Consider the following 14,809-nt stretch of genomic DNA (forward strand, 5'->3'; position numbering starts at 1 on the left):
TTGCTCATGCAACTGTAACCCCTCTGTACAGTATTTTTACAATTAAAAAATATGGGGGAAAAAAAAGAAAATGTACTCATTACTTGACTCATGTGAACATAACCACTCTGTATATCACTTCTATATTAACAATAAAGTAAATTTTTTTAAAAAGAAAAGTGTAAGTGATCTTCATGTACTGATAGGGAATTTGAAATATAGTATAAAAGGAAGAAAAACATGTGAATGGGTAAAATTGATTGGAATATAGTATAAATATGTGGAGATACAAAAATAAAATCCTTCCCTGTGTAGCCAATATAAGCCAATAAAAATATTATTTTAAAAAGGAAAAACATAATATACAGAATGTGTACTATATGCTCCCTTTCATGTAAGAAGCAATTTTGAATCTTTATATAAGAAAAAAGAAATTTACCAGCTTATACATGTAATCCTAGCTACTGAGGAGGTTGAGGTCTGAGAATTAGGGCTCAAAGCCAGTCCAGGCAGGAAGGTACGTGAGATTTTCATCTCCAATTACCCATCAAAAAGCCAGACATGAAGCTGTAACAAAAGTGGTAGTATTCTAGACTTGAGCACTAAAGCTTAGAAACAGCAAGCAGCCAGTCCCTGAGCTCAAGCCTCAGGACTGGCAAAACATAAAATAAACTAAACGTGAAGTGGATGGTGATAGACATTGGAGAAAACAGTATAAAATATCAAGTAAATTTTTTGCTCTGTACGTTCTTATAGTTTCTAGTTTTATATTATGTGAATACACCACCAACTTAAGAAACTACACCAAAAAAATATAAAATCTTATAAGCTCTTCTTCAAATTATCAGAAATTTAACTCTGAATAAATGAGAAAATGTTTCCTAAGGCACATCACATTGTTTTCTTTAGATAATAGAATACCTGTCTTGAAAGAAAAAAATTTTAAAAATATTAGAGTCTGACTTGAAGAATGGTAGGAGGTCAGTTTATTTCTTTTTGAAACCCTTAATTTCAGGATTATAAATTTTGGTAATTGTTTTCTGTGACTATTTACCAGCAGGGTAAAATAAATAAATAAATAAAATAGATATATTAATAGAAATATATTATATATGTTATATTATATTTATTATTTATAAATCATATGTAAATGATATAAAAATAAATAAATAAATAAACAAAATGCACTAAACAGAAGCACAGATTTAAAGTATAGATTACTTCTTCCCATAACCAGAAACTCTGGAATTGAGATTCAGTAATATGAATTTTATACAGATTTACAAAGTGATTCTTATATGACCTAAAAGTTAAGAACTAGTATTTCACCAAAGATGAATGTTTAGGTGTTTACTAATGACAGTCAACAACTCAGCCAACACAAAGTGTTTCCCACTGACCAAATCAGGTCTGATTTTTACTCAAAATTGAAAAGGCCATTCCAAGATAATAAATTCACCTACATTGTCACCTATTGTTTTTTGTTTGTTTTTTTGTGGTGGGGTTTGAACTCTGGGCTTGGGCGCTGTCCTTGTGCTCTTCAGCTCAAGGCGAGTGCTCTACTGCTTGAGCCACAGCAACACTTCCGGTTTTCTAGCGGAGGGGGTCGGGGGAGGGTTATTGGAGATAAGATTCTCACGAACTCTCCTGCCCGGGCTGGCTTTGAACCGCGATTCTCAGATCTCAGCCTCCTGAGTAGCTAGGATTACAGGCGTGAGCCACCGACGCGGCTCACCTACTGGTTTTTATGATTTCATTTTCCACAGTTAAGCCTCTGATTCTGACAAATGATAGGAGATATGAAGCCAGCCACATCTTTTTTCCAAGTGGTGAGCCAGTTGCTTCAAAACAATCTAAAAATCTACCTTCCACTAATAGTGAGACATCGTAAGTCCACTTTGCATTCTTAAGATAAATCTACTTGCTGTAAAATTAAATTAGTTTGGGAAACATTAATTTAGGTTTTGGCATCAACACAGAACAATAATGAGGAAGCATTCGTTTTTTTTTCCTCTGCTTTGGAATTGCTTCAATAGCATTGGTAGTCTGTTCTTTAATGGCTTGATAAAATTCTCTTGTGAAACTGTCTGGGCCTGGTGTTACAAGTTCTCCGACAATTTTTCTAACGCATTCTAACTCTCTCTGTATTTATTTTTTGTTTGTTTCCTTTGATGTTGTTTTTCCTCTTTTAAACCAGTGGCTTAGTGCTTACTTTTCACCTTTCCCTTGTATTGATTACAATTAATTAAGGCCACCCATATTTTATATGGAATGATATAAACATATTACTCACTCAAAAATTTAAATTTTAAGCATGAAGAAAAGCCAAACCAATACATGAAGTTTTGAACTAAAAGAACCTGTCATATTCATTTAGTGAAAACTGACCTCACCAACCAAATATTGAAATTTACCTTTTTTAGTGCTTACCTTGCAAGGAATCCAGTTTAGCTTTAATTAGCATTCTTAACCTTCCCCACCTCTTGCCTCTTCAGCTCATCAAGTTTTGTCCTCACATGGTGACTCACTAAATCCAGCTCTTTGCTTAGTCTCCCACTCTGTTAATAGAATTAATAAATTAGTTCTATCTATAACATTCCATTTTTAGACCTAATGCAGGTTATTAGAAATAGGGGCTATATCAAACCAGATGCCAATGGCTCACATGTGTAATCCTAGCTACTCAGGAGGTTGAGATCCAAAGGATCAAGGTTTGAAGCAAGACTGGGCAGAAAAAAGTAAGGCTGAAAGTAATTTCTCAAATTGCTTTAGCACCAGCCAAGCAAGCAAGCTAGCTGAGCAAGTTTAAGGTCCTGAGTTCAAACCCCAATACTGAAAATAAAAATGGGGGCTATAGATCTGGGGATGTGGCTCAAGTGGTAGAGTGCCTAGAAAGCACAAGGCCTTGGGCTGGGAGGTGGCTCAGTGGTAGAGTGCTTGCCTAGTGTGCATGAAGTCCTGGGTTCAATTCCTCAGCACCACATATACAGAAAAAGCCAGAAGTAGTGCTGTGGCTCAAGTGGTAGAGTGAGTTTCCTGAGCAAAAGAAGCTCAGGAACAGTGCCCAGGCCCTGAGTTCAAGCCCCACGACCAGGAAAAAAAAAGAAAAGAAAAGAAAAAAAAAAAGAAAGCACAAGGCCTTTATCATCTATATATTGGCTAGGGAATAATGAAAAGGAAAAAGTCTTCAGTGATACAGTGTGGATGCAATTTTGTGTGTGTGTGTGCTGAGGCAAACCCAGTAGGGCCTAGGTGCCGCCCCTGAGCTCTTTTGCTCAAGCCTAGCACTCTACCACTTGAGCCACAGTTCCACTTCAGCTTTTTAGTGCTTAATTAGAAATAAGAGTCTCTCAGGCTTTTCCTGCCCAGACTGCTGGTTTCGGCTTTATTGTCTCATTTTATTAATTTCTTTTTTAAGCAAAAAATAGGTTAACTTAATTTTGTTTTTGTGTTTTTATGATCTGGATTTTATTTTCCTATATACTTCTCATTTTCAATGCCATACAGCTCCTCTCCTCTTCACAGTTACATCTTTTAAGTTCTAGTATAATCTCTGCCAGGAAGCATAGCTTCTTATCTTTTTCCACTGTTTCATATTGGATTATGTGTTCTTTACATCTTAATAAGATAACTCAACACATATCCATCCAGATAAAATCTACTTCTAATATGACTTTTTTTCTTAAGAATTAGGCATATGTCTCATCTTTGTGTACCCAGTATTTAGTTCTGTTTCTGACATGCTCAAATGTGTATAAAACAATTATTTAATTATATTTACCTTTATTTCCTCTATGTCTGCTTTCTGAAGCTTCTCTCTGAAATGTTGATCTGTTTCAAGCACATCTATCACTTGTTTGAGGTATTCATCATAATAAAGTCCAGTATCCTTCAAATTAAAAAACAAAATGTAATATTTCTAAAAGTTTTTCATTGTCTGAACATAAAGACCAGAATCCTGAAAGATAATTTTTACTAACATGGCATTAAGATAGATCTACAACCAAGATTATGATGCTAGATTTCTCTTTTATAAAGCTGTATTTCTTAAGTAAGAGTTTAGTATCAGGACAAATGTTATATTATAACACAAAGGTATCTTTCCTGTATGGTTTTAAAATGAACATTTAAGGGATAATATTAATCTGGCTTCTCTAGATTATTGCCATCTGTCCCTCCTTTGAATACAACACAGAATCTTCTCAGCTGATTTGTTCTGCACTGGAAATGTATCATGATTAATTATTCCATATACTAATTACAGTAGATAAACACTGACTAATGTTGAATAACATCTGCTCACCCAATACTTTTCACTACTATTTTCAGAGATAGTTGCTAAATGTCAAATTTTATAAGCCATAAATATTGACTATATTTGAGTTATAATCCTTTCCATTTCCTTTTACTTGGTTGTATTACACTTTGTTCCATTTCATTTAGCTATATTTATAATGCATTACATTTAGTTATAAGTCTATCTCACTTACTGGTGGTTCTATTCTTGCACTTTCCACAGGCTGAGTATTTTGTACTTTTGTCTTGTCTATATCTATAGGCACAGCTTCAAAAGTAGTAAGTAGACACGAGACCAAGAACAAACAATTCTGCAGTACGATGGTCCTCCACCTCATCTGAAATAAAGGAATAGTAAAGTCTTAAAGAGATCTGAACACTATACATACAATGTCACAGAAATAATACCTTCAATCTCAAAATGTTTAATTTTTTTAAATCTAGGAGAGCAGTAAAAATAATTATAACTTACCAAAAATGATGATTAAAATAAATCACTAAAGAAAAATCAAGAAAGAAATGGTTTTCAGGGACTGGGAAGGTGGCTCAGTGGTAGAGCGCTTGCCTTGCATGCCTGAGGCCCTGGGTTCGATTCCTCAGCACCACATAAGCAAAAAGAAAAAAGCCGAAGTGGCACTGTGGCTCCAGTGGTAGAGCACTAGCCTTCAGCTGAAGAGCTGAGGGACAGTGCCCAGGCCCAGAGTTCAGGCTCCACGATTGGACCCAAAAAAAAAAAGAAATGGTTTTCAGCCAAAACTCAAAAGACAGATATAAAATTTTTAATTCAAATTGCTTATATAAGAAAACATTTGGGGGGCTGGGAATGTGGCTTAGTGGTAAAGTGCTTGCCTAGCATACATGAAGCCCTGGGTTCAAGTCCACAGTCCCACATAAATAGAAAAAGCCAGAAGTGGCACTGTAGCTCAAGTGGTAGAGTGCTAGCCTTGAGCAGAAGCTCAGGGATAGTGCCCAGGCTCTGAGTTCAAGCCCCAGAACTGGCAAAAAAAAGAAAAGAAAACATTTGGGCTGGGAAGGTGGCTCAATGGTAGAGTGTTTGCCTTGCATACATGAGGCCCTGGGTTTGATTCCTCAGCACCACCTAAGCAACAAAAGCCAGAAGTGGCGCTGTGGCTCAAGTGGTAGAGTGCTAGCCTTGAGCTGAAGAGCTGAGGGACAGCACCCAGGCCCGGAGTTCAGGTCCACGACCGGCAACAAAAAAAAAAGAAAGAAAAGAAAAGAAAAAAGAAAACATTTGGTTAATTACAAACACTTCAAATAATGATGGAAAAGGGACCTCAAAATTTTAAAAAATAGTCTAAGATTAGGAAAGATGGAAAGGAAATCACATATACATGTGTGTGTGTGTGTGTGTGTGTGTATATATATATATTAGCACTTAAAATACTAATGAGCCAAAATAATCTCTGCATATTTTTCATTTCAATCTAATTTTAAATATAAACTGTGCTGGGAACATGAGTTGCTAAAAGAAACAAATAACTAGCTATAAACTTTCTCTTAAATCTATTAAATTATTTTATTGTTTCCAATATTACTCATTAAATTTGTTTTAGTTTTCAAATAAATAGGTCAGTAAAATATCAAGCAGGATATAATGATATTGAAACAAAAGAATGACATCTACTGATACTCTCATATATTGTTCAGATTTCATTCCACAAAGATCTTCATAGCTGGGTGTTGGTGGGTCACACCTATAATCCTAGCTACTCAGGAGGCTGAGATCTGATCAAGGTTCAAAGCCATCCCAGGTAGGAAAGTCCATGAGACTCTTATCTCCAATACACTACCAGAAAACCAGAAGTGGTGCTGTGGCTCAGGTGATAGAGTATAAGCCTTGAGCGGAAGAGCTGAGGGACAGTGCCCAGGCCCGGAGTTCAAGCCCCATGACTGATGTGGGGGAGGGGGAGAAGGGGAGAGGAAAGATCCTCATAACTCTAGAACATCTACTACAAGAATTTAAATGTAGAAAAGTCTCACATTTAATTGATTATACATAGAATACTTATGTATTATATATCATAATATATATAAAGTATATGTATACATACATACACATACACATATGTATGTGCGCATGCACATGCACATATGTTAAGATTCAAGTCAGGAATAATGCTGCCAGGGGCTGGTGGCTCATGCCTGTAATCCTACTTACTCAGAAGGCTACTGGGCAGGAAAGTCTGTGAGACTCTTATCTCTAGTAACCACATAAAGCTGAAAGTAGAGTTGAAGCTCAAGTGCCAGACAGAGCACCAGCCTTAAGTGAAAAATCTAAGGGACAGTGCCTAAGCCAAGTTCAAGCACTAGTACAGACACTAAAACAAACAAAAAAAAAAAACCAGAATGATGCTAAGTATATGCTTGATGCCTGAGATGCAAAGACCTGGATTTAATACCCAATGCAAAACAATAACAACAACAAAAATGGAGACAAAAGGTGTAAGGTCTGCATAGAGACACCTCCCTACCTCTTGGCTGTTTCCACCCAGTATCTGTTACCTAGATAACTGGCAGACCTGGAAAGCAGTCACCTTCCCCTCCTGCTAGGTCACATCCTGGACCACCTCTGGTCACATGCCTCCCATCTGACCTGAGGAGGGTCTCAGACCCTGAGGTCACATCTGGATCCAGTGTGGCCACACCTTTCCCCCACCTGGCCACAACTCTTCCTGTCCCAGGCCCAGATAAGTTCTGGCCCAGGGAAGGGTCACCCCCTTTCTTTTCAGCCATGTCTCGCCACCATGCACAGCAGGGGCAGCAGTTCAGTAAATAAACTTCTTCTCCTGCCTGAATTGCATGTGATGTTGTCTTCATCGTCTACCTAATGAAACCTACCTATTTAATATACCTTACAAAAGGAAGATGAATAATAGACTAGCCATCAATCTAGAATATGCATTATTTAACTCTGTCTCCTAAACTTAACAGTTCATGGAATTTTATTTTTAGGGTTTCTTTTTACTCAGTGGTTGCAATTTAGAAATGAATACATAACCTCATTTTCATCATGATTCTAGGTGGTACACAAGGAAGTGGCTCATTTTACAAAGAAGAAATTAGTTTTCTGGGCCAACCAAAGTTTCTCATTCATGCTTCGTGGCCCTCCACTCATAGATGTGTGTTTTGGTTTTGGTTTCTTGAGATATAATTCACATGTATAAATGTTATCCTTATGTTACTAGCTAACTGAAAAATATTTCAGCACCCTAAAAGGATAACCTATGTCCATTATCAATCACTTCCTATTTCCTGTTTCCTCTACTCCCTAGTAGTCACAAACATACTTTCTTTCCATCTGCATCAATTTGCCTGTTCTAAAAATATTTCATACAGAATCATTTTGAGTCTAGGTCTTTATTGTTGTTGTTTTCACTTAACAATATGTTTGCATTTGAGTTTTTTTTATCTGTTTTGGTTTGTTTGTTTCTTTGCCAGTACTGGAATTTGAACTAAGGTCTTTGTACTTTTTCAGCTTCCTTGTTTGGATGGCTCCCTACCACTTGAGTCATGCCCCAGCTCAGCTTTGGATTGATTATTTTGGAGATGGGAGTCTGAAGGACTAGAACCTTGGTCCTCTATACTCAGCTTTCTGAGATTTCAGGCCTAAGCTACCAACTGACAATCCTGTCTCAACCTCTAATGACATATTATACCCATTTAAAGTATAAGATACTGAGACTTTCTGTTTAGAAATGATTGTGATATTACTTATAAATGTCTTCAAATGGTCAGTTAAATATTGTTTATTCAGCAAGCTTAAAATTATTCTCACTAGGGGCTGGCAAGGTGGCTCAGTGGTAGAGTGCTTGCCTTGCATGCATGAGGCCCTGCGTTCGATCCCTCAGCATCACATAAGCAATAAAAGCCAGAAGTGGCATTGTGGCTCAAGTGATAGAGTGCTAACTTTGAGCTAAAGAGCTGAGGGACAGTGCCTAGGCCCAGAGATCAGGCCTCACGACTGAAAAAAAAATTATTCTCGCTAAAACAAGAAGCAAGTCTAGATGCTGAGATACAAAATTGAACAATCACAAGAAAACTCAACCACCAAAGAAACTTTGTATCTAGATATAATTAAACAAAGGAACAAACCAGTAAATCCAAGAATGTTACACTCTGGAAACAGATGTGAAACATTATACTCTCTGATCAAACTTAAACTTGTTATGTGGAACTAGAAACAAAAGTTTAGAAATTATTGGACCCACATTTCATTTAAGCTAAAGTAATTTTAAATTTTTCAGGAAAGAGACAACAAATTCTTAACTGTCATCTGGAAACCAAAAATTATTATTATACTTTTAAATAATTTTAGAGGACAAAAGACTAAGACTTCAAAGGAGATACCTATTTGTCCTAAAGTTAAAAACAACAAAATTGATTAATTACATATACAGCCAGATGCCATTGCCATCTGTTATATGATTGAATTTATATCAAATGTCCCCAAACAGGCAAATCTCTTGAGGAAGAAATATTAGTGGTTGCCTAAGACTGTTGGTAGGGGAAGGAGAAATGGAAAAAGAAATACTTATGGGTACAAGATTTCTTTGGGGCATAATGAAAATGCTAAAAATCACACAATAGAGATGGTTGACAACCTTATGGAAATATTAAAACCCAGTGAATTGCACACTTGTGAATTGTATTCACTCAGTGAATTGTATGTTGTGTTTATGGAAATCATCTTTCAATTTATTAAAAAATGAACAAAATATTTTTAAAAGTCCTTAAATGTGAAGATAATAAAAGAATAAATAAATGTATACCAAGTAAAGCAGCACACATCCGTAAAATTAGCAACTAGGAGGCAGAGGCTGGAGGAAGATAAATTTGAAGCAAACCAGGACAATATTAGCAGACCTAGCTCGAAAAAAAGAGAAGCACAAAGGGCTGAGGGTGCGGCTGTCCTAGCACAGTCCTGGCCTAGGAAGGTAGAGGCCCTGGAATCAATTCCTAGGAGTACAAAACAAAAACAGGTGAGGCGTGGGAGGCATAGCTCAAGAGGTAGAACAAGTGGTAACGCCCTATGTTAAACCTCCAGTATCTCTTTATCTCTCTCTCTCTCTCTCTCTCTCTCTCTCACACACACACACACACACACACACACACAAACTTTAAACCCACTATTTATAAACCACTATTAAATATCTATACTTGCCATGCATTTATAACTATCCAAATTTTGGTTTTTGGGTTTGTGTGTGTGTGTGTGTGTGTTCGTTGTTGTACCTGACCTCTGGGCCTGGGTGCTGTCTCTCAGCTCTTCAGCTCAAGGCTAGTGCTCTACCACTTGAGCCACAGTGCCACTTCTGGCTTTTTCTGCTTATGTGGTGCTGACAAATGGAACCCAGGGCCTCATGCATGCAAGGCAAGCACTCTACCACTGAGCCACCTTCCCAGCCCCCAAATTTTTATATCCTTAATAATTTTTGTCTTGTTCTATCATTACTAGAAAATTATGTGAAAATTATACATTGTGATCTCAGATTTTTCTGGTTTTTTTCTTTATATTCTATTTTAATTTAAATAATAAATGTACAGGTATACAAGCATAAGACTTGTACCCTTTTCATAGGTTTAATCTTTTAACATATTTGAGTGACTTTTATATCCTAACTTGCCTTATAGTCTATTTTTTTTTTTGGGTGGGTCATGGGGCTTGAACTCTGGACTTGAGCCCTGTCCCTGTGCTATTTAGCTCAAGGTGAGCGCTCTACCGCTTGAGCCACAGCACCACTTCTGGTTTTCTAGTGGTTTTTATTGGAGATAAAGAGTCTCACGGACTTTCCTGCCTGAGCTGGCTTTGAACCGAGATCCTCAGATCTCAGCCTCCTGAGTAGCTAGGATTACAGGTGTAAGCCACCAGCGCCCCGCTCCTTATAATCTATTTTATTTGAAACTTTCAACTTTCTTTTGGTTAATGGGTGAATATATGTATACATGGATTTTTTTTTTCCCCCCGGTCGTGGGGCCTGAACTCTGGGCCTGGGCGCTGTCCCTCAGCTCTTCAGCTCAAGGCTAGCACTCTACCACTTGAGCCACAGCGCCACTTCCGGCTTTTTTCTTTTTGCTTATATGGTGCTGAGGAATCGAACCCAGGGCCTCATGCATGCAAGGCAAGTGCTCTACCACTGAGCCACCTTCCCAGCCCCATGTATACATGGATTTTTTTCTTTGCCAGTCCTGAGGCTTAAACTCAAGGCCTGGAGTCTGTCCCTGAAGTGCTTTGCTCAAAGCTAAAGCTTTTTCACTTTAGCCACAGCTCCACTTCCAGCTTTTTGATGGTTAACTGGAGGTAAGAGTCTCACTAACTGTCATGTCCAGGTTGGCTTCAAACCAGAACCACAATCTTTAGATCTCAATCTCCTTAGTAGCTAGCACTAGAGGCATGAGCCACTGGAACCTAGCTATTGTGAGGATTTTTTGTTTGTTTTCTGCTTTGTTTCATTTTTTTCTTAATCTAGCCTGAGAATCTCTATCTTCTGACTAGACTTTGTTTTTTTTTTTCTTCTATTTACATTTATTTAAATTACTGCTTCTGTTCTAAAACAATTATAAGATGAAGTTTAACATTTTTATTTTTTTGGGTCCGGTCATGGGGCCTAAACTCTGGGCCTGGGCGTTGTCCCTCAGCTCTTCAGCTCAAGGCTAGTGCTCTACCACTTGAGCCATAGTGCCACTTCCGGCTTTTTTCTTTTTGCTTATGTGGTGCTGAGGAATCGAACCCAGGGCCTCATGCATGCAAAGTAAGCGCTCTACCACTGAGCCACCTTCCCACCCCGAAGTTTAACATTTTAGAAATCAGGGGGTGTTTGGTTTTTTTTGTTGGTCATGGGGCTTGAACTCAGCTTCAACGCTATTCCCTCAGCTCTGCAGCTCAAGGCAAGCGCTCTACCACTTGAGCCACAGTGCCACTTCTGGTTTTCTAGTGGTTTATTGGAGATAAGAGTTTCATGGACTTTGCTTCCGGAGCTGGCTTTGAATCGGAGCTGGCTTTGAATCTCGATACTCAGATCTCAGCCTTCTGAGCAGCTAGGATTATAGGCATGAGCCTGTACTCAGCAGAGGGTGTATTTTTTTGTTTTGTGGGTTTTTTTTTTGGTGGGGCCTGGGGCCTGAACTCTGGGCCTATGCACTGTCCCTCAGTTCTTCAGCTCAAGGCTAGCACTCTACCACTTGAGCCACAGCAACAATTTTGGCTTTTATTGTATATGTGGTGCTGAGGAATAAATAGAACCCAAGGCCTCATGCATGCAAGGCAAGCACTCTACCACTAAGCCACCTTCCCAGCCCCGGGAGGTGGGGGAGTCTTAATTAGTGGACATTTGGGGTTTTTTTGTATTTTGTGGGGGTTTTTTTGTCAGTCATGGAGCTTGAACTCTAGACCTGGGTGCTATTGGAGCTCTTCAGCTCAAGGTGAGCACTCTACCACTTGAGCCACAGAACCACTTCCTAATTAGTGGACTATTAAAGTTGTGATTTCCAAATGGCATCAGTATGATAATCTTTACTATCTTCTCATAAACCTTATTATAATTATTCTTATGTCATAATTTCAAATTTGTTTTTTCACTATTATTACATCTTGTCATTTTTATCTTCAAAAGATTACACTGTACCTTGGCATATAAATGAAATGTTCTTTTGTAAGCAAAGAAATGAAGCAGCTGACATTAATGAAGCAGACACTTGATGTCAGAGGAGTAACTACTTCACTTTTTCTTATAAAAGAACTAATTGTGTTACCAGACTTTAGACAGGAAAAAAATTCAAAAGGAGGCAAAGCTGTGTTTTCTTTTGTTACTGAGATACAACAGGATTATCTTTTAGCAGCCAAATAATGCAAACAAAAGCAGTCCAAAGTTAACTATACCTCAAAAAAAATTAAAAATGTCAAGAACCTGAGGCTGATTTGATCGATTCATACATCTCTGCCCCCTAAGTAGCTGGGATTACAGGCATGAGTGACTGGGTCTCATATTTTTTATTTCTTTTTGATTGATGGAAATTGTTTTAAATATACTTTTTCCCTTCTGCTCATGTAGTTTCTAATTTTCCTGTGTTTATTCTATATATAACTAGGATACCTAACTTACACATCAATTCTATTTCTTAACAGTCTCCATAAATGTCAACAGTTACAACAGTGCCCAAGAATATTAGTAAAAAAAAAAATCTCTTTAGATATCAACATAATGCCAAAGATGACAGAAACAGGTTTACAGATTTCATAAACTAGAAAAAATATACACACAGAAAAAAAAAAAAAGGAGAAAAAATGTGATAAGAAATAGCAAAAACTGGGCACCAATGGCTCACACTTATCCTAACTACTTAGGAGGTTGAGTGCTGAGGATCTCAGTTTAAAGCCAGCTCAGGCAGGAAAGTCTGTGAGACTCTTATCTCCAATTAACCACAAACACATATTACACACACACACACACACACACACACACACACACACACACACACATACACACACACAAACCGCAAGAAGAGTAGGACTCTTTTGACTATACCTATCTCATACTGCCTACTTCAAGAATTATTTTTAAAAGAATTTATATCATAATTTTATTTGGGGGGGATTAAGCCCATCAAGACTAAGAAATATATTTCTGCCATCTTTTAAAAAACAATTATTGCAAGACTTTGTAGTTCCAATCATTTGTCTCTAAAATGCAACAAAATAAGTGGATTAAAGTATTTAACATATCTAAAAAATAAAAATGCTAAAGGTTAAATGTGACTTATAGGTATGCATTTCTTATTTCACTTTTTTTTTCCTTTTACATACACCTTATGTTAGGATGGCCAATATTTCCTAGGTTATATAAATGTATAAAAACATGGTATAATCAAAAACATAATAAAGGAATAATAAAACCTAAAAGAAAAACCCCAGCACAGGAAAGTCCATGAGGCTCTTATCTCCAATAAACTACGTAGAAAAAGACAGAAGTGGTGCTGGGGCTCTAATAGTAGTGCGTTAGCCTTGAGCACAGAAAGGCTAAGGGACAGAGTCCAAGCCCCTCAGTTCAAGCCCCAGGACCAGCAAAGAAAGAGGAGGAAGAGGAAGATTATTTTAAATGAACAAACAAAACAAAATTAATTTTGTTTTCTTTCTGTGTTTTATGTTATTAATGGTTTTTATTTGCTACAAAAAGCTTTCTTTTTTCCCTTCTATGCTTTGTTATTGTTGATAATTTTTTTTTTTGGGGGGGGGGGTCTGGTCATGGGCCTGAACTCTGGGCCTGGGCACTGTCCCTCAGCTCTTCAGCTCAAGGCTAGTGCTCTACACTTGAGCCACAGCGCCACTTCTGGCTTTTTTTCTTTTTGCTTATGTGGTGCTGAGGAATCAAACCCAGGGCCTCATGCATGCAAGGCAAGCACTCTACCACTGAGCCACCTTCCCAGCCCAAATTACCACTCTCTCTCTTTTTTTTTTTTTTTGGTCGGTCGTGGGGCCTGAACTCTGGGCCTAAGCACTATCCCTCAGCTCTTCAGCTCAAGGCTAGCGCTCTACCACTTGAGCTACAGCGCCACTTTTGTTTTAATTTTTTAATGTCTTTTATTGTGAAAATACTGTACAGAGGGTTACAATCACATGAGATAATTGGTTTTATTTGCCACAAAAGGCTTTCTTCCTTCCTTCCTTCTTTCTTTCTCTTTCTTTTTTTGTTTTGGCAGTCATGGTGCTTGAAGTCAAGGCCTGGGCACTGTCCCTGAGCTGTTTTGCTCAAAGCTAGTGCTCTATCACTTTGAACCACAGTGCCACTTCTGGTTTTCTGGGTGGTTAATTAGAAATAAGAGTCTCAGGGACTATTTTACCCAGGCTGGCTTCAAACTGTGATCCACAGATTTCAGCCTCCTAAGCAGCTGGGGTTACAGGCATGAGCCTCCAGCATCCAGCAGCAGCAGTTGCTGTTGCTGCCTCCTCCTCCTCCGCCTCCTCCTCCTCCTCCTCTTTCTTTCTTTCTTTTTTTGGACAGTATTAAGATTTGAACTGAGGCCCTGTGCTTGCTAAGCAGGTACTTTACACTTTACAACTTGAGCCTGGTCCCCAGTCCAAAGCAAATCTTAACTGAACACTTACCTTCAGACAGGTTTTTTAAAAATTATCCAGTTACAGATGAGGCAACTGAGGTCCACAGAGGCAAGTTGACTTCTACAATACTAAGTCAGTGAAGAGATGGGTCTTAATGCCTAGCCCAATTTTTTCTTCTTCTTGAAAATTTGATTGTTAGGTTCTCAATATAAAAAACAAAGGGAAGAAAAGAAAGAAAAAGACACATTAAACATTATAAATCTGGCCTTATTAAAGTGGTAGTGGCACAGAACAGTGATGTATTTCACATACAGTGTGAAAAGAAATGCACCTAAATATATTTTATCTATTTATTTATTTATTTATTTGGGTCAAGTCATGGGGCCTGAACTCTGGGCCTGGGCGCTGTCCCTCAGCTCTTCAGCTCAAGGCTAGCGCTCTACCACTTGAGCCACAGCACCA

The 14,809-nt window shown here is 38.0% G+C and overlaps 1 protein-coding gene across 1 annotated transcript in view; it reads right to left on the reverse strand.

The window, feature by feature from the left end:
* The window catches only part of Nucb2 (nucleobindin 2), a 45,286-nt gene that overhangs the window by 17,549 nt on the left and 12,928 nt on the right, over positions 1 to 14,809 (reverse strand). Inside the window, 5 exon segments of the mRNA XM_042691635.1 lie at positions 2,410 to 2,455; positions 2,457 to 2,537; positions 3,761 to 3,868; positions 4,470 to 4,613; positions 14,396 to 14,549. Coding sequence (XP_042547569.1) covers positions 2,410 to 2,455; positions 2,457 to 2,537; positions 3,761 to 3,868; positions 4,470 to 4,613 — 379 coding nt within the window. The 5' untranslated portion in view covers positions 14,396 to 14,549.

This window comes from Dipodomys spectabilis, unplaced genomic scaffold (genome assembly GCF_019054845.1).
Source record: "Dipodomys spectabilis isolate Male_0828 unplaced genomic scaffold, ASM1905484v1 ptg000145l, whole genome shotgun sequence".
NCBI lineage: Eukaryota > Metazoa > Chordata > Mammalia > Rodentia > Heteromyidae > Dipodomys > Dipodomys spectabilis.